Source organism: Schistocerca piceifrons, chromosome 6 (assembly GCF_021461385.2).
Source record: "Schistocerca piceifrons isolate TAMUIC-IGC-003096 chromosome 6, iqSchPice1.1, whole genome shotgun sequence".
NCBI lineage: Eukaryota > Metazoa > Arthropoda > Insecta > Orthoptera > Acrididae > Schistocerca > Schistocerca piceifrons.
The window spans coordinates 95,283,981-95,310,338 of NC_060143.1; the positions used below are offsets into that span (position 1 = coordinate 95,283,981).

Here is a 26,358-nt window from a genome sequence, read left to right on the forward strand (position 1 = left end):
AGACACTGGCAATCATGGGCAATTTCCTCGCGATGAGTCAGGCATCTTCCCACTCAGCATCTACAAAACATAAACGTAATGAGCCTAATAATTCAAAGACCCTTCCCGCTGCACCATGGTTCCTCGTGGTCTCACGTACTGAAGGTGATCAGTCCTTTGCCATGGTAAATCTGTTTATTATTCAGGAAGGTGTAGATGCAGTTGCTGGCCCTGTGAAATCCTGCTCTCGTTTACGGAATAGCACTTTGCTTTTGGAGACCACTTCTAATTCTCAAGCACAACTACTGCTTGCTGCCTCATTTCTCCACAGGTACCCTGTTTAGGTCGAGGCCCATAGAACTTTGAATTCTTCCAGTGGTGTAATTTAAAGCAGACTGCTCGACAGTCTGAGGCCAAACTCCAATCTTACTTCTCTGATCAGGGTGTCATTGCTATCCATCATGTTATGAAAAAGGTAGATTCCTCCTTAGTGCCTCCCGCACTCTCTTTCTCACCTCTGATAGAGTGGTGCTTCCGTCCAAGCTCAAAGCAGGCTACGAAATTATCACCGTCCAGTCGTACATTCCGAACCTGATGCGCTGCTACCAGTGTCATGGTTTCAACCACACTAGAACGACTTGTCGATACCCAGCCACATGTCACCGGTGGTGGGGATGCGCATGAAGGCGATTGTCCACCTCCTCCTCCCCACTGTATCAACTCCAATGGCGGCCACGCCGCCTCCTCTCAGGATTGTCCAGTGTATCTTGATGAGCTATTCAAGAGATCCAGGTAAAGGAAATGGTGCCTTATCCAGTCGCTCGCAAGTTACTGGCTAGTTGCAAATCCTGCGTTCTCCTGTCTGGTACCTACAGATCTGTTCTTGCTACCCCTAATTCCAAGAAGGACATGGCCACGTAGACATGCAGCTTCCAATTCAGCTCTGAGGTTGTGAAGTCGCCTAGTGTCAAGGTAGCATCGCTATCTCCCCATCCATCTGTGCAACAAGCCATCAAACTTTCTCCTCAAGGGACAAAGCCGCCAGCTACACAACCAGTAGGCCGTAGAGGACAAAAGTAGTACTCCCGTGAAGACTTCCTCTGCCCCTCCAGCCAAACAACACCTGAGTCTTCATCTAACCGGAAAGCTCGAAGAAGTTCACCAAAGGCAAACAGTCTTCTCCTTCGCCACCTCAAAGATCCTCTACGGTGGTGTCACCATGTGGTACCTTAGCCTGGCCACCCTCTGTGTCGCTGGTGCACACCAACAACCGTTTTTCAGCGTTGGACTCCACGAACCGACCGCACAAGCAAGCTGATGCTTCTGTGGACCCCATGGAGCAGGATCCTCCTGCTTCTGTGTCCTAAAGTAGTGCCTCTTCCCCAGCTGTTACTTGGCAGCTGCCAAGGTGACACCCCTACATCTCTTCATAATCATGATTCTCATCCAATGGAATGTTCGTGGCCTTTGGTCCCACAAAGATGATTTACGGCTGTTTTTAGTGTTGCAGCGTCCCCTTGTAATCTGCCTTCAGGAAATGAAATTGCGCCCTCACGACCCACTTTGAGCTTTCACATTTCTTACCAATTCGTTTTGATCTTCCCCCTGAGGTCGGCATTCCATCTCATGGGGGCGTCATGTTGCTCATACAGTATGACATTCATAGTCAACCCATCTCCCTGATTACCAATCTTCAAGCTGTTGCAGGTCGCCTTTTTCCTTCCCCACCTGACTTTTTCCCTCTGTACCATATATGTCCCTCCATCATTCGCTGTCTCCAGGGCAGACTTCTTTCAACTTATTGGGCAGCTACCTTCCCCATTTCTGCTACTTGGTGACTTTAATGCACATCATCCCCTTTGGGGTTCTCCCCAGACCTGTCGGAGAGGTGCCCTCTTGGCTGATCTTCTTAACCAACTTAACCTCTTCTGCCTTAACACTGGAGCACCCATTTTCCTTTTTCCGCTCCTCGCACTTGTGCAATGACCAGCATGCCCCTTGTCTTGAGTGGTCCGTTCTTTCCGACACCTAATCAAATGACCATTTCCTGTGTGCTATCCGTTTACTGACTCCTACCCCATCCACGTGCATGCCTAAATGGCAGCTTCCTAAGGCTGACTGGTAGCCTTACTCCTCCCTGGCGACGTTCGAAGAATGAGATTTCCCCAGTTGTGATGACCAGGTGGAATATCTCACAAACATTATTGTTACTGCTGCAGAACATTCCATCCCCCCACTTCCTCTTTACCACGTCATGCCCCAGTCCTTGATGGACTGAGGCATGCCATGATGCAATTCACAAGCGGAGTCACGCTCTGCGCGTTTTTAACTGCCACTCTACGCAGGCAAACTGCATTCATTATAAACAGATGCGTGCAAAGTGTCGTCGCATTCTTCAGGATAGCAAAAGAGCTAGCTGGATTTCTTTCACTAGTTCTTTTAAGTTCCACACCTTCCTTTGTCATGTGGGCCAACCACCAACAGCTCTCTGGAGCCAAGATCCATTCACCAATGTCCGGCCTGACAGTAGCTGATGATGTCATCGTGGACCCTATTGCTATCTCCAACACCTTGGACTACCATTTTGCAGAAGTTTCGAGCTGTTCCCACTATCACCCTGCCTTTTTCCATCAGAAACGAGCGGAGGAGGTTCGGGTGATAGCCTTTTTATCTCAGAATCATGAGTGCTACAGTGCCACCTTTACTATGAGGTAGCTAGATCATGCTCTCAGTTCATCCCAATCCTCCGCCCCAGGGCCAGACGCCATCAACATTCAGATGTTGCAGCACCTTTCTTTTGCAGGCAAGCACTTTCTGCTTAACATGTACAACCGCATCTGGGCAGAAGGCACATTTCCTGGACGCTGGCATGAAGCCACCGTCATACCCACACCTTGGCCCGGTAACATTAAAAACCTTCCTTCTAGCTACCGTTCCATCTCTCTTACTAGCTGCATTTGCAAGGTGATGGAACTTATGATTTATGCCCGGCTGGAGTGGGGCTAGAGTCTTGCCACATACTAACAAATGCACAGTGTGGATTTCGAGTGCAGCTTTCTGCAGTTGACCATCTCGTTTCTTTGTACACCCATGTCATGAATGGTTTTCTGCAGAAATCCCAGACTGTGGCAGTGTTTTTTATTTGGAGAAGGCCTACGACACCTGCTGGAGAACTGGTATCCTCTGTATTCTTTACACGTGGGGCTTCTGTGGGCCCCAGCCCTGTTTTCTTTGGGCATTTTTACGAGACCGAGTTTTCAAGGTGCATGTGGGTTCTGCCATGTCAGACACCTTTATGCAGGAAAATGCTGTGCCTCAGGGTTCCGTCCTGAGCATTGGCCTCTTTGCTATCGTCATTAAACCTATATTGGCATTTCTCCAGCCAGGCATCTCTGGCTCCCTTTTTGTTGACGATTTTGCCATTTATTGCAGTTGTCCATGTACATGTCTCACTGAGCGGCATCTTCAGCACTTTCTTGATCATCTTTACTCCTGGAGCATCGACAATGGCTTTTGCTTTTCCACTGACAAAACTGTCTCTATGAATTTCTGGTGGTGCAAATGGGGTTTCTCTCACCATCTCTCCATCTTGGGCCTGTTGCCCTTCCTTTTGTTGAAACTACAAAATTCTTGGGGCTCATGTTCAATAGGAGACAGTCTTGGTCCTCCCATGTAACTTACCTGGCAGCCCCAATGTCCTGTGTGGCCTCAATGGTACTTCCGGGGGTGCTGATCGAACCACCCTCCTCCGTTTGTACCAGTCCCTTATCCGTTCGAAACTCGACTATGGGTGCTTTGTTTGTGTGTCTGCACACCCATCTCAACACTATCCACCATCATGGCATCCGTTTGGCCATGGGTGCCTTTTACACTAGCCCGGTTGAGAGCCTGTATGCTGAAGCTCTGAACTATCACTGTTCTACCACCGTGACTGTCTCCTCAGCAGGTAAGCATGCCATTTGTCTGCCATGCTTGGCCACCCCTCCTATGCCTCCTTCTTTGATTCCTGTGATCATGAGTTTTTTTATATCGGCTTCCGGCACACTCCTCGGTATTTATAGCCAAGCTCTTCGCCCTGCATCAGGCCATGGAGTACATACGGCAACACAGCCTTTTCAATTATGTCCTTTGCTCAGACTCACTCAGTGCCCTTCAAAGTCTATGTGTGCTGTACACCGCCCATCCCTTAGTGCAGCAGGTCCAGGAAAACTGTTACTTGTTCACTCTTGGTGGAGCCAGTGTGATGTTCCTGTGGGTTCCTGGTCATGTCGGTCTGTCAGCAAATGAGGCTGCTGAGCCAAGGGTTCAGTCCTCATACCTCAGCCCGTGTGTACCTATATTCCCTCCAATGATCTCTGCATTCCCGTCTGTCAAGAGGTGATGTCCCTTTGACATTGCTAGTGGTCCTCCCTTCATAGGAGTAAGCTTCGGCTTATTAAGCCTCTCCCAACGCCTTGGACGACCTCCTCTTGGCCCTTCCACCAGGAGGAGATTATTTTACCTCTGTTGTGTATTTGGCACTGCCTTTTTAGCCACCGTCATTCGCTAAGTGCCACAACCCCACCACTTTGTACGCGTTGCCCCCAAATTTAAACTGTTTGTCACTTCCTGATGGACTGCCGTTTCTTTAACCATTTACATTCCAGCTTGGGTTTGCCGTCTCATTTATCAGCTGTTTTAGCGAATGACGCATGGGCTGTTGATCGCATTTTACTTTTTATCTGCCAAAGCAATATGGCAAAGGCCATTTAATTTTTAGTTTTGGACCTCCATTTCTGTACAGTGTCTTTTTTGGCCCTTTTTCCACGTGCCTGTATTTAGCTATCTTCTCTTCTGTCAGTTTGGACTGACATTTAGTTATTTAACTCCTCTGTGTTCGTGTTCTATAGTTCTGACTTGAGCGTAGATGACCCCAGTTGTTTTTTGCACCCTAAAGCAAAACAAAAGAATCTCATCTCATCTCAGTGAAGAACAATACAAGCACATCTGTGCTTACCATAATCATTTTGTGTGTATTTCTCTCCTAGTAATTTAACAATGGAAAATCCAGGATGGAACGTAACAATACTATGAAAAGGAAAGTTGTCACTCACCATTTAGCGGAGATGCTGAGTCGCAGATAGGCACAATAAAAAGACTGTCACAAATAATAGCTTTTATTGTTGTGCCTATCTGTAACTCAGCATCTCTGCTATATGGTGAGTGGCAGCTTCCTTTTCACAATATTTCTAGTAATTTAAATCCACGAGTGTTCACAGTCATGGTAAATTTCGTGAAAGAAATAACTTCTCTGTAATGGCTGTTATTTATTTCCATTTAATTTTGTGTACTATGATGATTCGGCTGTTTAGCCATTCTCATGCTTTGCATGCATCTGGAGTAACCCTTGGTTGTAATCACCAGAATAAAATCAGATAAAATTGGATGGATAAAAAAATCTACTCCCGAAGCAGCGGCAGAACACATACATAAAAGACTGTTATGGTTAGCAAGCTTTTGGAGCCAGTCTCTCCTTCTTCAGGTAGAGTGGTTGAAGGTGAAGGAAAAGGACTGGAGAGGTCTAGGAAAAGGGTAGATTTCAGGAAAGTCACCCAGAACTGCAGGTCAGGGGAGACTTACTGTACAGGATTTGAGAACCTGAGAGCTTTAAGGTGGAAGACAGGGTAATACGCAAGACAGAGATTACTACTGAAACATCATGTATGAGTTAATATGAGTTGAAAGCTAAGTGCGTTGTATGTAACAGAGGTAGGAAGGGGCAGTGAAAAACAGACGGGAAAGACAATGAAAGATGTAGAAAACTAAAACAGAGTGAACCAAAGAGTAGTTACAGTGAATAAAAGCTGAGATAGAAGAAATTAACATAAATTAAGGCCAGGTGGGTGGCGAGAACCAAGGGCATGTTGTAGTGCTAGTTCCCACCTGCATAGTTCTGAGAAGCCAGGTGGCGCATGTGGTGAAACACGTGCCGAGGTCACGAATATCATGTTGTAGAACATGCTCTGCAACAGGATATTGCAAGTTGCCAGTATACACCCTCTGCCTATGCCCATTCATCGTAATTGGTAACACATACTGCCCCCCCCCCCCCCCCAAATTATCCATTTGGATGAATGGGCATAGGCAGAGGGTGTATACCAGCAACTTGCAATATCCTGTTGCAGAGCATGTTCTACAACATGACATTCATGACCTCAGTGCCTGTTTCACCACACGAGCCATCTGGATTCTTCCCCCAGACACCAGTTTCTCAACCACCCACCTGTCCTTAATTTACATTAATTTCTTCCATCTCAGCTTTTCTTCACTGTAACTGCTTTAGTCCATTTTAGTTTTATACATCTTTCATTGTCTTTCCTGTGTATTTTTCACTGCCCCCCTCCCACCTCGGTTACGTACAATGCACTTAGCTTTTCACTCACTCATGTATGATGTTTAAGCAGTAATTTCAGTCTGCATAATACCCTGTCTTCCACCTTTAAGCTCTCAGGTTTTCACATCTCGTCCCATGCAGTCCCCAACAATCAGTCTTTCCTTCTCATCACGTATGATAAGTCCTCCCCTGATCTGCGGTTATGGGTGACTTAAAAAAAAGGTCAAATTCTTGGGCAGTCTGTTTGGCCTGACATGCAATGAAGTAGAAACATTGAACACCATAAAATTACAATCAAAAATTGTAAGTATGCAGTAGATGAAAATATCGTATAATAAAATGGTTTACCACATTACCGGCTAGAAAGCTGTAACCTTGGTAATCAGTAAAGTATAAACAGTAGCACACAACTACACCATTTGAAATTGTCAGGTAGCACTGAACTGTGTGCAGTGACACCTTGTGGAACAGTTCATTAGATTCTCCACAGAGGCATCACTGTCAGATGTGCAAGCCAAAATGGCACTCTGTGAAAAGCTCATCTCTTCAAGACCAGTCATTGTGCCTGTTTCAAACTAATTCCCTTGCTGATATTGCAAGTTTGATATTGATGAGGTGTACAAGCATTTGTTCCCACCTCTCTGGCTTGTTGATCACTTATTTGTGCACTGTTCTACATATTCTTTGAGTTTGGAGTTAATTAAAGCCATTCTTTCTCGGTTTTATAGTTTTGACTAAAGCAAATGGGTGATGCACACTGGTAGTGACTACATTCTTATGCCTTAAACATTAATGCAGATCCTGTATAACAATTCAGATAAGAAGATAATAGAAGCATTTGAAAAGTAGTGCTATAGACGAGTACTTAAGAATAAGTAGATTAATTGAATAACGAATGAGGTGGTATTGAATTGAATTTGGGAGAAAGAAATTTATGGCACAACTCGACCAAAAGGACGTATCAACTGATAGGACACTCCCTCAGGCATCAAGAAATCGTCACATTGATAATGGAAGTAAGTGTGAAGGGTAAAACTTTTAGAGGAACACAAAGGTTTGAATATAGTAAGCAGGTTCAAATGGATGTTGATTCCAGCAGTTATTCAGAGGTTAAGAGGCTCACACAGAACAGAGCAACATGTAGAGCTGCGTCAAACCAGTTGACAGTCTGAAGACCACCACCAACAACAACAACAACAACAACAACCTGTAGAGTGTGTGTCTAACTGTCTTCTTGATTTGTAGAAATGTGATGATGATGTCTCATTCCTGTCTTGTTACTTTTGAAAAGTGCCTTCTCGTAAGATAAACCAAGGTCTGAAAGTGTTCTTAATATTCTGAAGCATTAAGCATTCAATAAGCACGTAGACAAGATAGAAAACTTTTGAACAAGGTCATTTTCAGCCTTTTTTTAAATGCATACTCTGAAGGATGCAGTTCAAAAGTTTGCTTAGAAGACTATCCACTGTTAATAAATTCCTCTGAAGGGTAGGTCTCATACCTTTGTGTACTGTGTTGTATTTTTAGAAAATGAAATCTCAATCAAGTCTTTAGTTTCAGCACTGTTTCTGTCATTTCATGACAGCTATTTCAAGAAAAGTATCTGTCCTTTTTTCCTTCAACAGGTAGGCAGCATGCTAAGGAGGCTATGGCAAGCAGGAAGGCAATCATGCCGTCAAAACAGTTTATTAAAACCTTTTTCTCTTCATTTATTGAAGATCCTATTAAAAACAGTATGAGCGATAAAAATGAAAGTGATTCAGCAGAAGCTGATATAAGGTTAGTTTTATTAGCCTCAGTTTGAAGTTAGTAAGATTTTAATCAGGCATTTCATTAATACATTACTGTCCTTGTTCATTTGTCACAGAGGTTTTGCCCGTGCAAAGCAAGCCTTTGTTGTTCAAGATTATGATGACATTATTCCAGCCTGCACAGATGAAATAAATTCAGAATCGGCAGAGTACAAAAACGAGGCTCTCGTTCTGAGAGGAACGTTTCACCTCCTCCTTGGACAGCATGATGCAGCGTTTAAAGATTTTGAGGCTGTTATAAATAATCCTGATGCCAATGTAAAGGTAAGATGCAGTATGCGTAAATACACCACAAATGTTACCTCATGCATCATTTACAACACTTTGGACTGTTGGTGGCACATACTGTGTAGGAAGTGTAGAGACCAAATAGCAGTCCATCAAACTTCTCACTTTTGACTGCATAAGAACAGGGACACTGTAATGCAAGTTTTTATAAATTGTTTGAGAAAAGAGAGATTTCAGAACATCTAATATCAGTATTCATTAGAAAGTATGGAAGTTGGGAAATTGTAACTGACAGCAGAATTTTTGTTCACACTTACCGTTATTCCCCAAGAGAGGAAGGATATTTGCTGTTATGAATCGATTTCTGTAACATTGATAATAAGGAAGTATTACAGCCACCCCTGCCCTCTCCTTATCCTCCCTCCCTTTGTGTGTGTGGGGGGGGGGGGGGGGCAGTTCATACCTTCTTCCTGTGTTTGTGAGTAAGGAATTAATCATACACTAACTATTTACTACCAAAGGTGCTTACATCAGTACTAAATATACACTAATCGTTTACTACAGAAGGTGCTTATCTCATATAATATTCTACTAAATCATATCTGAGGTAGCAAAATGTGTTGTTGCGCTTGATGTGCTGCCTGCTTGATTTCCGTTTAACAGATTTTATTTTGTAAAGAAAGAATGAAGGAGATTATTGGACTTTGGAACTAAATAAAATCAGCCAGTTTATGTGAAGAAATATTGAAAATAGAAAAGCTGTTTTATTTTTTAAGTGCTTGATTTATCGAAATGAGTCTAAATTAAGTTAGATGTTTAGATGAGTAATAGGTTCTTCAGAAGCCTTTTTACTATTTTGCTGTGGATTCTATATATAATTATTAATCCTATTATCTTACCAGATGTTCTCTTTTACAGCTTCGAGTTAATGCACTTATAAAGCGAGCATCACTGCACATGCAACTCGAGCAGCCAGTTAAAAGCCTAGAAGACTTCAATCTGGCTGCTCAGTTGGACCCAAACAATTCAGATGTGTATCATCACAGGGGGCAGGTTAGTTGCCTTATAATTAGAAAACATAAGTTTAGTGTAACTTTCATGTCAAGGGAAGTTGTTACTCACCATATAGTGGAGATGCTGAGTTGCGGATGGGCACAACAAGAAGACTGTCACACTTGAAGCTGTCTGCCAATGGCCTTCATCAACAATAGACACACATACGCATGCTGACAAACATGATATCCTTCATTTCAATGACAGCTTCACAGCCTGTGCCATCTGGATCCTTCCCACCAACACCATCTTTTCTGAATTGCACAGGTGGGAACTTTCCCTGCAATACATTCTACATTCCCGTAACCCTCCTGGTCTCAATCTTCGTTACTCACTGCCCTCACCCATCCAGCCTCTTCCCTGCTCCCATTCCAACACTACACAGTCATCATTCGACCACCACATCCAGTCTTTTTATTTATTTTTCTCTATTTCTCTCCTTTTTCACTACTCGCCCCCTCCACACCTCTCCCCTGCCCTCCGCCTAACCTGTAGCACTTCACTGTCCACCATCCCCACCATACTATCCCTCCCCCTCCCCACCTCAGCCTCCTCCTTACCCCCATTTACCACTCCCATCATAGTGCTGCCACTCACAGTGTGGTTTCAGTTGCCTGAGACTGCAGTTGTGTGGGGGGGGGGGGGGGGGGTGCACACAATGGGAATGGCAAGTGGGAGTAAGCAGGAGGCTGAGGTGGGGAGGGGGAGGGATAGTATGGTGGGGATGGCGGACAGTGAAATGCTGAAGCTTAGGGGAAGAACTGGGTAGAAGTGTGGAGGGGGGGGGGGAGGTGAAGTAGCAGCAAAGGAGAGAAATAGAGAGAAATAAATAAATGAATAAAAAGACTGGATGTGGTGGTCGAATGATGACTGTGTAGTGCTGGAATGGGAGCAGGGGAGGGGCTGGATGGGTGAGGACAGTGACTAATGAAGGTTGAGGCCGGGAGGGTTACGGGAATGTAGGATGTATTGCAGGGAAAGTTCCCACCTGTGCAATTCAGCTGGTGTTGGTGGGAAGGATCCAGATGGCACAGGCTGTGAAGCTGTCATTGAAATGAAGGATACCATGTTTGGCAGCGTGTTCAGCAACAGGGCAGTCCACCTGTTTCTTGGCACAGTTCATCAGTGGCCATTCATGTGGACAGACAGCTTGTTGGTTGTCATGCTTACATAGAATGCAGCACAGTGGTTGCAACTTAGCTTTTAGACCACACAACTGGTTTCACAGGTAGCCCTGCCTGATCATAAATATTAAGATTAATAATAATAATAATAATAATAATAATAATAATAACTGTATTATGAATATTCGAGTATTCAGTCGACTTTAATTATGATTGTAATAATTAATTATGATTGCTGTTATAGCAATGCTGCTACAAAAAATTTTGTATCTCTTTGATAGTAAATTAGGTTTGTAATTACTTGTTGCAGCATCATACAAATACTTTTTTTGATTTCCTGGTGGCTTAAATATGGTAATGTACTACCAAATCTAAAACTAATCAGCCAGAAAACTTTAGAACTGACTCACCAACAAAAATGTAAAAATCTTGATTTTTATTATTTTTAGAAATACAGGGAGCAGACAAAAACATGGAAAGACAAAAAACACAACACATTACCAGTCCTAAAATGGTGTAGGAAACCAACCAGCATTCAAGACAGCTTTCAGTCATCTTGGAATGGTTTTCAGTTCAGGTAGATAGTGATTGTGCATCCTTATCTGCAAAGTAGACCACAAGACCTCAATAATATTGACCTCTGGTGACTATGGGGGCCATGGAAGATGTAACAATTCATCCTCGTGCTCACAAAACCTGTCCTGAATTATGCAAGCTGTGTGAAGAGGGACCCTATCATTACGGGACACATCATCGGCATTGCGGAACAAACATTGTACTATGGGATGGACCTGATCAGCAAAAGCGATCTTTTAATCTTTGGCAGTGATGTGACCATGCAGAGTAACGATGGGCTCCATGGAATACCAGGATATGGCTGCCCAAACCATCATCGAACTACCACATTTCACTCTTGGGTTGTAAACTTGGCCATAAATCGGAAAAAGTATGAAAAAAGATTTACCTGACCAAATGACTTTCTTCCATTGCTCCATTGTCCAGGTTTTATGACTTCGGCGCCATGTTTTCCTGTTGCAGGCATTTGGAACACTGATAAGTGTTTTTGGAATTCTAGCTCACCCTGCAATTCCCTGCTCACAGAGCTCCCCATATGTTTTTCTGGCACGACATTCAGTTTTGCAGTGACTTTGTCAGCTGCTCTCCTCATATTTTTCACAATAATCCTCATCAGTGGCTGTGACATTCACTCAATACACTCTTTCATCCATGTGAGGCTTTTAGCGAATGACGTTTTTCAGCTTTCCCTGTGTGCAGTTTAAATCTTCAACAAGTTGCCTCTGGAAACATCAAACACTTGGACTCGATTGGTTACTGAAGTACACAACAATTTGCCCATGCTAGAGTTCACTTAGCTCTGATAAAGGCACCCACATATTTACAGAAACTGTTCTAATCGCAACTAGCACTTGCAATGTGTCGACGACATTGCACAGGTGCCACTCACAGTCAAATACAACCATGCAGCATGCAGCCAATGGTTAGTACCCGCATTTATGTTCGAGCATGCATGTTTTGTAGTGTTTCCACATTTTTGTCTTGCCTAAGTATGTTCATCATTAAATATTTCTGGAAAAAATGTATTACTCTTGTACTGTGTAACAAAAGATTCATATATTTGTTAATGAGTTCCAACAAAAATATCACTTTTTTTCAGGTACATTTGCTAATGGAAAAAATGAATGAGGCCATGGATGACTTCAATAAAGCAGTTACTCTGAATCCAAACTTCCCAATTGCATACGTGCAGAAGTGCTACACAGATTATAGACATGCCTTTCAGACTAGAAATATGGAAAAAATGGAAGAAGTTATGAATGAATTTCGTAGAGCTGTTGAAAGATTTCCTACTTGTTCAGAGTGTCATACACTTTTTGCTCAGGTGAGTTGTTGCACTGAAACTAGCAGTATGTCCAGCAATATATGCTTTAAACTGGATACAATTAATGGAGAAATTATTGAAACGAATGCTCAATTGAATTTAAATTAAAAACAGGAATTACACTAAAAATGGTCTACGCCTGAAAGTGGAGGTTCTATTTTAATCTTTACAGAATAATATCTCGAGAAATAAACATACAATGACAAAAGTGCTTCAGATTAAACTTCTCGAGGAAGTATTCTGTATTAGTTTCATCCTAATGCCATTACGCAGTAAAACATTCATGGAACCACCAATTTTTATTGTATACTATGATTCCGCGCTATCAACTTAGTAATTCTTATCTGAAACTTATTTCCATTATCTTACTGATTGATGCTGTAAACTTCATTTCTTTCATAGAAAGATCCCTATTCTTATCACATGTGATGATTTCAGATGAAAAATAAAACTATAAAAATAGTTACTGATTTTTCTTGGTCAATGTTCTTCCTGAAACCTTTTAACAAAGAAAATTTTAAAAGTTATTTTGACTCCCATGTTCTGAACCCACTTAAGTTTCCCTTTTCATTGCCAGCTTTTCATGTACAGTATTTATTACCATTCCCGTTGACACATCTGTGGCATCTGCTCCATGGCACTCTTTTATGTAACGATAAGTGAGAATCATTATGGGCTTTCTCAGTAATTTAGTAGCCATGTCTGTGGGCGTCTTTAGTCAATCCTGATGAAAAGTGGAAGTCATTGATGGTGGTAGTCACCACGACTGACATTTTACTTTTATCTCATCACAAGTATTCCCATCCAAAAGCAAAATGTGAATCTTTGAGTGATAGTGCAGTGGGCCCACAGCTTACATGAGGTCAGAGAATGACATGTTTTATTTTAAATACACATTCTTTACTCATAGTGATAAAAGTTACACAACGAGCTCATTTCAGCATTATGCGAGTATCTAATGAAGATGATATAATAGGCATAATATTGTTCCTTATGTCTGTTAGTTTATGTCTACATGTGACAACTTATGCTTATGTCTTAGCTGGCATGTCATGGTCCATATGACATCTTGGAGCATAAATGTTGTTTGTCCTTTTGTTATGATGGAGCCAAAGCTGTCAAAAATAACATACAAATAAAAATTGAACATATTGTATAAATATCATCATCCTATCATAACAAAAAGATAACTGACATTTACGCTACAAGATTCTGTATGGACTATGTAATTCCAGCTAAGACGTAAGCATAAGGTACCATAAGTAGACATAGACTAACATAGATGTAAGGAACAAAGTAACACCTATTATATCATCTTCACAAGTACGCTTGATAATGGCAAAATGCTGAAATGGGCTCGTCACGTAACTTTCAACTACAAGTAAATAAATAAACAGTGCAGCAAAAAGAACTTGTACTTCAAATAAGGTAGTACAGGTTTTTCAACCACTGAATTGGTGTCATTTTTGTTATAGCATCTTGTGACATGAGGTAGCGCACAGTGTTTGAATCAACTTGTACTACCTACAACACTTGCTTCCAAACAGAAGTACTCAAACCTCCCTCACAGAAATGAATTATTAATAAATGTGCAGTGATATTTTTGCTGCTGCTTGTAATATGTGTTATATTTTAGATTTGATTGAATCTCTGTCTAATGCTTATCTCTGTTGCTGGAGGGCCTTGGCAAATTCTTTCTTAGTTTTGGCCATGTATTCACTTTTATAATTCTATTGTCTTGTTGTTGTTTTGTTTTCCTACTCATTCTTTCCATATTCTGCTGTATTTTCTCCACATTGCATTTCCATCATTGATCATTCACATGATGGAACAACAAATAAGTTGTGATTAATCAACAGAGTTTTAATCTTCTGCAAGTGAAGACAGGAAACAGAATAACACTACACCTCACATAGAATAAAATGAAATTAATGGTAGGGCTAGTGCTGCCACTGGGATGGTGATCAGTAAAAACTGTGGATGTATCCGTTGTATGTAGTGCCAAGTAGTAGAAATCCCTGAATAGTTCCAGACATAATCAAAATACAGACGAGGACAAACCGGATGGTGTGGCCTTGAGATATCGGCACTAGTGAAGTCCAAGATTACACTACCGATGTGAAGTGACGCATGTGCTTATAAAGCCCTGCCAGCGTAGAAATATCCAAGCCATCGATGGAGTCTACGATGGTGTGGCACTGCGACATAGGTGCTTCTCATTGTGCAGCAATTTGACGTGGTTATGCCAGCTGGCATTGTGACATTACCACAGAGGCAGCTGTGTGCATGGGCTGCACCTGCACTGCCCAGCTGTGCAGTGCTGCACACAAGCTGAGAATGGTTGGTCGTGGGCTGTGTGACTTGACCTGCAGCGGCATGGCCGCAGGTGCTGTGGTGTAGGCATTGGTGGTACCACAATCTATCCCCCCCTCCCCTCCCCTCCCCCCCCAAGTTGTCTCACCACGGTGGTGTACTGTAAGGGGGTCTCAGCACGAAGAGGACGTCCAGGCCGCAGGCAGGGCAATGAGATCAGACTGGGAGCTGATTTCTGACATGACCAATCCACTTTCCAGCATTTGCTGCACAGGCCCCCAGAAAAACTGGAGGCAGAATGTGCCTTCAGCCTGTCCTGGTGTGAGCAATCTCATGCTGGCATAAGTGAGTCAAGGTCAATGGACATCTCAGTAGACAACAGTGGCTGCATTTGGGACAGCAGGAGGCTCGGTGGCTGTGACGGTGACTACAACACTGACATCACCATGGGCTGAGATGATTGACACCTGGGACGCCAAGGGCAGTGGTGGTTGGGGCCACAGCAGCCGAGGTGACCCAGGCCCCGAAGGCTACAGCGACGGTAGTCGCGATGTGGGAATTGTGGTATTAGCTGGTACAAAGTGCAATGTGGATAATTGCTGAGGGAGGCGTTGTCTGCCTTAGCACCGTTGGGAACAGAGAGGTCCACAGCAAATAAGGAATAGCATGAGAGCATAGCTGATTTTGGTGTCTGTGATGATTGTGTTCTGACATGTCCCAAATAACATAGGTTGCTCCGCCATCAGGTTGGATTATAATCCCAGTTCAAACAAATAACTGCTGTTAAAATCTCTGAAATACACTGTGGCATTGGCTTGGAATTTTGAGGGGCCGTAGGAGCATGCAGGGAAATTGGAGGCTGGAGAAGGTGGAGTGTAGTCCAGTGAGACCTGCCATGAAGAAGTGCAACCAGCAACTTATCTCCCTGAGGTGTCGTATGGTATGTTGATAAGAACAGGAGCAGAGCATTTTCCTTGAAGTGGGACTGCTTTAATTTCAACATTTGCACTTTGAAGGTACACAAAATCATTATGCTTCACCGTTAAATGGTGATGAGAAAGGTGCCAATCTGGCATGGGTGATACTGTTGGCCTTGCTGAAAGACGCAAATTCTGTTGAAGACAATCGTGGACCATTATCAGATTCAATAATAGTTGGTAATCCATCTTGACAGAATACAGTTGCTAAAGCCCAAATTGTGTTTGTCGACATCGTAGAATTGAGAGGGACCTAAATAAATTTTGAAAAGGGGTCCATGACAGTAAGCCTTGACAGACCCCAAAATGGCTCTGCAAAATCTATGAGAGTTCGTTGCAAGAGGGCATCTTGTCAGACCCAGTCGGAAAAATATTGGAGAGGAGCAGGCATGTTCTCAGCGCATTCTTTGCAATGTGTGATCATTTGTTCCAGGTCATTTTCCACCCTCGGCCACATGCAGTGCTGTCTGGCCAATTTCTTCATACGGGCAATACTCCAATGTCCTTTATTAAGTAATTCCAACACCTGTTGCCACAGAGATGCTGGACACAGCATCCATATCTGTATGTTTGGTATGCGTAAGGGAGCACCTCCATTTGAACTGAAAAGGCATCCCAGTGGGAAAACCAGTGCCAAAGAAACTCATTGGGAAATGACTCCCTATCTGCAGGCCAACCTGTCTGAATAAACTGTCGAAGGAACCGGAGGGTATAGTCTTACCCTGTGGCCATGGTAATACAGTTGTGGTTACTCAGAAGGGGAACCACTGTGGCTTTATCGATCTGATCAGTGTGAAAATAATTGTCCTCAGAAGACTCAAATTCCGCATCTGATCTGACAGGACAATGAGATAAAGTATCCATGTTGGTATGGCGTGACATGGGACAATAGAGTATTTCATAATTATGAAGCGAAGATAATATGAAATCTTATCAAGGACAGACTGAACTTTGGCAAGATTCTTTGGGAAAGGAAGCTTCTGAATAGCCTGCAAGTGTTGGTAGAAAGGTGAACGCCATGGGAGTGGATGGCATAACCAAGGTATTCAATTTGGATAGAGAAAAGTTTGTATTTCTCCCAGTTGCATCTGAGTTCTGCATTGTGAGTGTTTAGCAGTGGCATTCCAGGTTCCAGAAGTGCTCCTCTGGAGTTCTACCCAAGATGACAATGTCATCCAGATAATTGGAGCAGGAAGGCAACTTCGATGTCTGTTGCTCTAAAAAAAACATTGGAAGAAGGTCAGGTGGAAGCACTACCAAGTGGTAGACCCTCATATTGGAACAGTCTGATGTTAGTGTTAATGGTGAGGAAGGATTTTGTTGCATCATCCAGTGGGAGTTGCAAATAGGTGCCTTGAGTGCTCTCTTCAAGAACAACACACCCTTTTATAATTTGTCCATTCATTGCTCGAGGTGAGGGAGAGGATATGAATCCATGACTGGCTGTTCAGTGATGGACTTAAAATATGCCCAAAGCTGGAGTTGCCTGTTGGGTTTTCTGACTATGGCGAAGAGTGATGCCAATTGACTGGCAGTGATGGGCATGGTAACTCCCAGCTCCTGAATACACCTTGACTGTGCCACAGCTTCCTCCCAGATGTTGGTGGGAAAGTCTTTTGCAATAGCCAGAGAGTCCGCAAAAGGCTGACAGTATTTGTCACAGAGCTTTGTAATGCTGTCATGGGGGACATGGGAGTTGATTGTTACCATATTATCTGAGATTTGGAAGCCAAAGATGTCAAAGATATCCAGAGAAAAATTTCAGGATCATCACAAGAGTGAAGCAACTTCACTGGAATTGCCTTAGAAGTAGATCTGAACAATATCTGTACAAGACTGGTGCCAAAGACAGTGAAGTGATCCCCATTGTAAGCAACAAGGGGCTGTCAGAGCTTCGAGCCGTAAGGAGCTGAGCTTTTCAAATGTGCACCTATTGGTCAACATAACGGAAGCCCCAATATCCAGCTGGTATTGGACATCCATGTTCTGAATGCACAGCTGAATTAAAAGTTTCTTTGGCTCACATACAAGTACAGAGGGATGCTGGAGGCCACTGACAACCTTGTGAGATTAATGCATAGTGGTAATGATGTAGCAGGTTCGAATCGGGAATGACTCATCAGAAACCAAAGGGTTCCTAAGCACAGTGTCATTGACATTGACCTGATGGACTATCCATTGCCTCAGAACTGTGGGTGTCCATGTTACCTGTTAACACATGGGCCCCATAATTTCTTTGACCAAAAATATTGGATATGTTCAATCTTTTTACAAAACAAACAGTTGGTTTGGAGGAAACTACAAGCATCCCTATCCTGAGAGATGTAGCATTGAGGGCAGGATTGCAATTTGGTGCCATTATGTGGCTGCTGCAGACATGTTGTTGGTTGTTTACGGTGCCCTGAAGAAACAGAGACCTGGTGTGGAGATGAAGACGGGCCACAAGCGGCGAAATTTCCAGCTCTGTGGTGACAAACAGATTTCTGTGCCTCAGTTACACGAAGGGCATTCTCCAACAAAGGGTCTGATAGTTTGATGACTTATGCCCCAAGTTGGGAATCAGTAACATTCTGAACAACATAACATGGTGCCTATGTACAACTTACTGCAGACACATACGAATTTGCAGGTGTGGGTCATGTCTCGTAACTCCGTGAGCTACTGCCGATAGTACTGGATAGGTTGGCACTTTGTTCGAAAAAACGTATAATGCAGTGGTGACCAACAAAATATTTATCAAGAGCTCCAATCATTATGGGAAAGGAACAGACTTTAGTGAATAAGAGGGGAAGGCTTAATGCAAATTCGCATGATATCCATGACAACCCCAGAAGAGAAATATTATCATTGAACAACATCTGAAATGTTGTAGGCTGCAAAGTGTTGAAACAACTGCAATTTGTATTTGACCCATTTCCCTGCAGTGTCGAACTTGTGGAATGACGGAGCCGATCAGTGTCTGCTACCATTGTCATCAGTCTGGGTGATGCGTTGAAGCAGGGTAAAGCTGTTGATCTCCAGCAGCAGTCTCACCTTGTCCATCAGTTGAGCTAACTACATTGACTGAAACTTAAGAAGCTGATATAATGACGTAGGTTCCTCTAGCTGGGTGACCGCTGTGGCAAAAAAAGAAGCAGTGATAAGACAAGGTGTACGAAAGAAAAACAACCAAAGAGGAGCTCCCCCAAAAGTTAAAGCTCAACACCATCCATTCTGGAAAGCAGAAGAAAATTGCACAACAATCCCATGTCGTAGATTATTAGACACAGAACTGAAAAGCGAGGATGTACTGATATGTCATAAAATGGAAAGCAACACAAGAACGAGCCACTGTCACGAATAATTTATTGTATCCATGAATGGCAGAATAACAAATAACAGAAGGCATGAGTAATGTATTGCAGTAAAATCAACAAAATGAAGCAGACTCTCACGCATAAACATCACATAGAAATGGCATAACAAACCCAAAAAACTGACTTGAAAATGGGAATCATTTCCTGAAATGCATTGTGCGGAAAATAAAATAAAGAAAACCGTGACTGGTAGCAGATGAGTTATATACAGGGTGTTACAAAAAGGTACGGCCAAACTTTCAGGAAACATTCCTCACATACAAATAAAGAAAAGATGTTATGTGGACATGTGTCCAGAAACGCTTAATTTCCATGTTAGAGCTAATTTTAGTTTTGTTCTGCCACCTACACTCAATGGAGCACATTATCATGATTTCACACGGGATACTCTACCTGTGCTGCTAGAACATGTGCCTTTACAAGTACGACACAACATGTGGTTCATGCACGATGGAGCTCCTGCACATTTCAGTCGAAGTGTTCGTACGCTTCTCAACAACAGATTCGGTGACCGAAGGATTGGTAGAGGCGGACCAATTCCATGGCCTCCACGCTCTCCCGACCTCAACCCTCTTGACTTCCATTTATTGGGGCATTTTAAAGCTCTTGTCTACGCAACCCCAGTACCAAATGTAGAGACTCTTCGTGCTCGTATTGTGGACGGCTGTGATACAACACCCCATTCTCCAGGGCTGCATCAGCACATCAGGGATTCCATGCGACGGAGGGTGGATGCATGTTCCTCGCTAACGGAGGACATTTTGAACATTTCCTGTAACAAAGTGTTCGAAGTCACACTGGTACGTTCTATTGCTGTGTGTTTCCATTCCATGATTAATGTGATTTGAAGAGAAGTAATAAAATGAGCTCTAACATGGAAAGTAAGCATTTCCGGACATGTCCACATAACATATTTTCTTTCTTTGTGTGTGAGGAATGTTTCCTGAAAGGTTGGCCGTACCTTTTTGTAACACTCTGTATAAACAAACCTATTGTTTTCACAGTCACAGGCTTTCAGAACCATTTATAATGCATCAAATCAGATTATTCCTCTACAAGTGAAGACAAGAAACAGAATAATGCAACACTTAAATGATGGCACTAGCACTACTAGTGGGATGGCAGTCAGCAAAATCTGTGGAAGAATCTGGTACCTGGAGTGCCGAATAGTAGAAACCCAGTTCCAAATGCAATCAAAATCCAGATGAGGGTGGGTGTGGTGTCGTGGAATCAGCAGTAGTGAGATAAGACTGCCATCATAAGTTGCCATGTGCACTTACAAAGCCCTGGTGGCACGGGAATATGCCCACCATTGATGAGTATATTGTGGTGTGGCACTGCACGATTGGTGCCCTACCTTTGTGCAGTTATTTTGTGTGTGTACACCGGCTAGGGTTTACTACATTAACACAGAGGCATCTTCGTGTGTGGACTGCACCTTTGCTGTGCAGCTAGACGGCACAGCATGTGGGCCAAGTGCTGTGTGACACGTGATCTGCAGCCTTGCAGTGGCAGGTGCTGTGGTGTTGGCATTGATGGTAACACAGTTTTGATGCTTGTTCTTTCCAAATGTTTTATAGACTTGAATGGATACCCACAATGTTGCCCTTGAACACAATCCTCTATACCTTGAGCCTAGAATTCAGGATGTCACTTTCGGTATAAGTTCAGGAGATATCTCTTCACCACTTAAAATATAACCCTTCTTTAGACAGGAATCGAAAAGATTATGCTCTCAGACTGCATTATTAGTGGTATACCTTTCATACTTGAAAAGGCTGTGTTACTTCTTGTGCAGCCAATTTACTTGAACTTTAAATTTAAAATTTGCAGCTGCATGTGAAAAGATGAATTTATATTCACATGTGTTTGAAATTAAGTTCCATACAAGTCATCTCCATAAATAATGTGTCTTCAGATACTTGAAACTAGATAGAGAACCTTTTCCTTAGAGAGTAGTTTTGTTAATGAGAAATAATTGATTAGTTATGCATATTGCATTCGATTTAAAATTTAAAAAGTGTGTGATATTAATTCTTTATACATTACAGCTGACAATATTAGGAAAGGCATAGAATGCTACTCACTGAGACGGTCCTTTGAGTTGCAGACAGGCACAATGAAAAGACTGTTAAGCCTTACAGCTTTCACCGAAAGCCTTCTTCAGCCAAGAAAAACACACACACACACACACACACACACACACACACACACACGACCACTACCACCAGCAGGTCTGACCAGAATATGACTCTCAGATGAATAGCCATCTGTAGTGAAGCGGGGAAGGGGAGCAGTAGCAGGATACGGGTGCAGAGAAGAGAGCTGTCTGGTGGGGTGTGAAGGAACTAGAGAACACTAGGCGCAATGTTGGTAGGTGGGGTGTGGCAGGTAAAAAAAAAAAAAAAATAATAAATAATAATGTAGAGCGGAAAAGGAGAGGAGCAGAGATGGAGAAAGGACTGGAGGGATACATTGGCAGACGGAGGCACACAAAGAGGGTGAGAGAATGTGAAAAGGGAGTAGGTTATAGGATGAGGGGGCAGAAACTATTAGGTGGAGGATGAGAGGAGAGTATGTTGCCATAAGTGGAGGACAAGATAATTTCATGAGCAGAGAATGTGTTGTAACGATAACTCCCTCATGCACATTTCTATAAAGCTGGTGGTGGAGGGGAGGATCCAGATGGCCTGAGTTGTGAAGCATCCATTGAAATTGAGCATGCTACGTTCAACTGCAGTGTTGTGCCACAGGGTGGCCTACTTTACTCTTGGCCACTGTTCAGTGGTGGTTGTTAACCCTTGTAGACATCTGGCTGGTAGTCATACCAATATGAAAAGTTGTGCAATGGTTGCAGCAGAGTTGGTATACAACATAGATGCTTTCACAGGTGCTGGGCCTTTGATGATGGTGTAAGATACGCCTTTGACAGGACTGGAATAGGACATGCTGGGTGGGTGGATTTGGCAGCTCTTAGACGTGGGTCTTCCACATGGATATGATGGTTCAGTTGTTTGAGTTCAGGCCGATATTGGGTGACAAAGGGGGTACTTTTTTTATAGCTGGCTTTTGGTGGTGGTGGTGGTGGTGGTGGTGGTGGTGGTGGGAGGATTGGAGGATTGATAGTGTGCGGGGGAAATGGCACGGAATATCTGTTTGCGGACTAGGTTTGGGAGATGGTACCTATATGCAACTCAACAGGTCGTCTATACGGTGTGTAACAACCTATCCTTTTCCTCATATTTTTGAAATTCCAACCTGGTGTTTCCAATGCTTAAATTACAGCTGATGTATTTTCTGTTCAAAGGTACTTAGCGATCAGCAAGATTACGAACGAGCTGACCAGTACTACAGAAAAGCTATTGAAGTAGAGCCAGAAAATGCTACTCTGTATGTTCACAGGGGTAAGTTGTTACATTTAACTCTCTCTCTCTCCCTCTCTCCCTCTCTCTCTCTCTCTCTGTGTGTGTGTGTGTGTGTGTGTGTGTGTGTGTGTGTGTGTGTGTGTGTGTGTAAGGAGGAGGACTGTCTGCCAGCACATGTCAGAATTCAACAGTGGCTTGTTTGGGATCCCGTGACTCTTACAAGTACCCAAAGAAGGGCGTACCCAATGCCATGTAGGATTTTGACAACTCCATGCAACTAGTGGCCAAGAAAACAAACATAGTGTACATTTGGCCATGCAGGATTGTACAGCAATGTCACATACCATGAGTGAATAAATGGGGTTGTTTGCAACAACACAAAATAAAACCATGTATTAAAGAACCTGCTTTTAATGAAATCCCACTTTTAACAATTCCATCTGTTCTGGTGAAACTCGCATAAAAACAAGGTTTTGCCTCCCCATTTTTAACAAACCCTGCTTTAAGAAACATTCTGCTTTTAAGGAATAAAACAGGAAATATTCTGCAAATTAAAATCCAATTTGTACGCCATTCCTGACACGTCCAAGTGAGTTTTGATTTCACGCATGCCATACTTCGTATTGTGTGACAGCAGTAAACGGCAATCTGTTCTTCCAATTGACAGATATCTAAAGTGTAGTTTTTTGCTCAATAATGCAAAATCCCTTGTAGTGATAGCAGAAAATGCATTGAACAAATCAGAAAGCGATTCACACCCTGCCCGTCATGCAACCGTAGTCACATGATCTGGTATCACAATCATTGAGTGTAAAAGTGCGAGCTCAGAAGTCCAGTTGTTTATTGCTGAATTTATAAATTTTACTTTCGTGGAGATACGGCCTCCAAAAGTAGAAAGCGACTGTTCAGCATATCTGACAATCATTTGTGATGTTGAAGACAGTCGTAACATAAAACTTTCTAACATAGCAAAGAAATACAATTTGGCACCGTTGAAGACAGTCGTAATATGAAACTTTCCGATATAGCAAAGAAATACAATTTGGCACCATCTTGATTATACGGCATACTCGAAAACAAAAAAGCATATCTTAACTGCTGAAGGTGGCAGTTCCTCTGGATCCAAAAGGAAGGACAGTCACATGTGAACATTTAATGAAGTGGACAATAATCTTTTAAAATGGTTGTAAGTAATGAGAAGTGGCAGTATTCCTATAAGCGGAACAATACTGCAATAAAAGTCTTGTGTGATTCATGCTGAAAATGGGTGTTAAAAATTTCGTGCATTGGAAGACCGGCTGGAACGTTTTAAAAAAAAAGTCATAATATTGTCACGTGTAATTAGGTGAATGACGCACACTAACTTCACTTAAAGAAGGTTTATTCAACACTTGCACATACAAGAGCACAGAGCGAACTGCCTCTTGCCAGAACACATACAGTATATATACAGCTACAGAACATTCCAGTACACTGATTCTTGACATTTGTGGATACTTCTAGAATGTACTCGAACCGAATATAGAAATTAAAATTGTACAGTAAAGGTGAGTTTTGAACTCGCAAACCTCCATGCAACAGTTTAGTATCATATCCACTACACCATGGTGCTACTCAGCTTCTGCGACATTGCTCCCTCCTTAAGAGAACAGCGTCTCAGGTGTTATGTCCTCCTAGTCCAGGAACGAGTCATCGGTCCTGCATACTCCGGCTCCTGATGACTGATTCTCGCCCTGGCACTGATCTTCTTAGAACTTCTTTTGCTGCTATGCTCTTCGTCACCTTTCCGCTTGTTGCCTGTCACTGGAGCTTCGAATTTACCCTGGGTTGCAGGATCCTTATAGGGCTTCATTCGAAAGACGTGGACCATATCTCTGATATTTCGTCGGGGTCGAAATCTTGAACTTCATAAGTGACATCAGACAACTGTCTTACAACCTTATAAGGTCCAAAGTAGCGCCTGAGGAGCTTCTCAGACAGACCAACCTTCCAAACAGAAGTGAAGATCCAGGCGAGGTCACCAGGCTCGTAGACAACAGGGTAGTGGCTCGTGTCATACCTTCGGCGACCATTTTCCTGAGCCTGCAGTGTGCGGAGTCAAGCTAACTGCCGAGCTTCCTCAGCTCTGGTTAACACCTGGCCGATGTAGTAGTCGTCCACATCATCAGGATGTAACAGAAACACAGCGTCCATCGTCATAGTCACCTCATGGCCATGCACCAGGAAAAACGGTGTAAATCCTGTGGTGTCTTGTTTGGCGGTGTTGTAGGCAAACGTCACGAAAGGTAGTACCTCATCCCAGTTGCTGTGCTCATCATTGACGAACATTGATAGGACGTCTTCCAAGGTCTTATTAAGGCGTTCAGTAAGCCCATTAGTTTGCGGATGGTAGGCAGTCGTCATGTGATGAGTAATCTTGCACTGGCGGTTTATCTCTGTCACAAGATTCGATTGAAAAGCTTTCGCTCGATCCCTAATTAAAGACCTTGCGGGCACTGTTTTAATATAATGTCTTCCACAGTGAATTTGGCTACCTCGGATGCTTCAGCTGTTTTCACAGCTTTTTTTAATGACATAGCATGTCAGATACTCAGTGCAAACAATAATCCATCTATTACAACTAGCAGACATTGGAAATTGTCCAAGGAGGTCAATCCCAACACGCTGGAAAGGCGTTTTTGCTGGTGGAATTGGTATATGAGTTGGCCAGGTGGTTTCTGAGGAACTGCCTTTCTCCTCTGGACTCTCGGCAGTGTGACACATAGTGACGGACACTCTTAAATAAACTTGGCCAGAAAATCTCTTGCGGATTCTATCATATGTCTTAATAAATTCTAAATGTCTGGCCTCAGGTGTGTCATGGAATTTCTGTAGAACATCTAAGCGCATGTGTTTAGGAATCACTGGTAGCCACCTCTTTTTCCTACAAAGTAATCCATTAACTGCCTCAAATTGTCCTTTCACATCCTCTAACCGATTTAAGCCAAGCATAATTTGAGATATCTTGGCATCCTTCTTCTGCTGGACAGAAAGATCCCAGAGTGCAGCGAGACAGTCACTATCTTCATCAAAGTCTTGATGGTCTTGCACAGGGTTTTTTGAGGGACAGTGGGCTTCTTGGTGTTTTCTTCCACTTTTGTACACTATGGTAATGTCATACTCTTGAAGACGTAGGGCCCACCTGGCGAGTCGTCCTGTTGGATCCTTAAGATCTGTCAACCAACAAAGTGAATGATGGTCATAACAACTGTGCATGGTCTTCCACAGATACTGTTGAAATTTGCACGTGGCCCAGATCACAGCAAGACACTCTCTTTCTGTAGTTGAGTAGTTTCTCTCGGCATTTGTAAGTGTCCTAGAAGCATAGGCTATAACCTTCTCTTTTCCATCCGAAATTTGCACCAGAACAGCACCAATCCCATACCCCTGGCATCTGTGTGTAGTTCTGTGGTACTCTCTCATCATACAGACAAAGTACAGGGTCAGTCGTCAGAGCTTTTCGCAGCACATCGAAAGAATCTTGTTGAGCACCACCCCAAATTTAGCATCGGCTTTTAACAACTCTTGGAGTGGCCTGGCTTTGATACAAAACTGATAAAATGACGGTAATAAGAACATAATCAGAGAAAGCTTCTCACATCTCTAATACTTTTTGGAATAGGAAATTCCGTTATAGATCTCCCCTTTTCTGGGTCTGGCCACACACCTTCGTTTGACACAATGTGTCCAAGTATTTTGATTTCTTTTGCTCCTAAGAGACACTTGGATTAAGTTTCAGTCCACCTTGTTGGAGACACTTAAGAACGGCCCTCGGTCTTTTTATATGTTCATCAAATAAATGTTATCTAAATAACAAAGACACATTGTCCACTTCAGGTG

At 42.9% G+C, this 26,358-nt stretch overlaps 1 protein-coding gene across 1 annotated transcript in view; it reads left to right on the forward strand.

Moving 5' to 3' along the window:
• LOC124802790 (mitochondrial import receptor subunit TOM70) overlaps positions 1–26,358 on the forward strand; it is a 63,009-nt gene that overhangs the window by 24,709 nt on the left and 11,942 nt on the right. Inside the window, exons 4-8 of the mRNA XM_047263791.1 lie at positions 7,978–8,131; positions 8,220–8,427; positions 9,310–9,444; positions 12,244–12,468; positions 22,422–22,518. Of these exons, the coding sequence (XP_047119747.1) occupies positions 7,978–8,131; positions 8,220–8,427; positions 9,310–9,444; positions 12,244–12,468; positions 22,422–22,518 (819 nt within the window). The remainder of the gene's footprint in view (positions 1–7,977; positions 8,132–8,219; positions 8,428–9,309; positions 9,445–12,243; positions 12,469–22,421; positions 22,519–26,358) is intronic.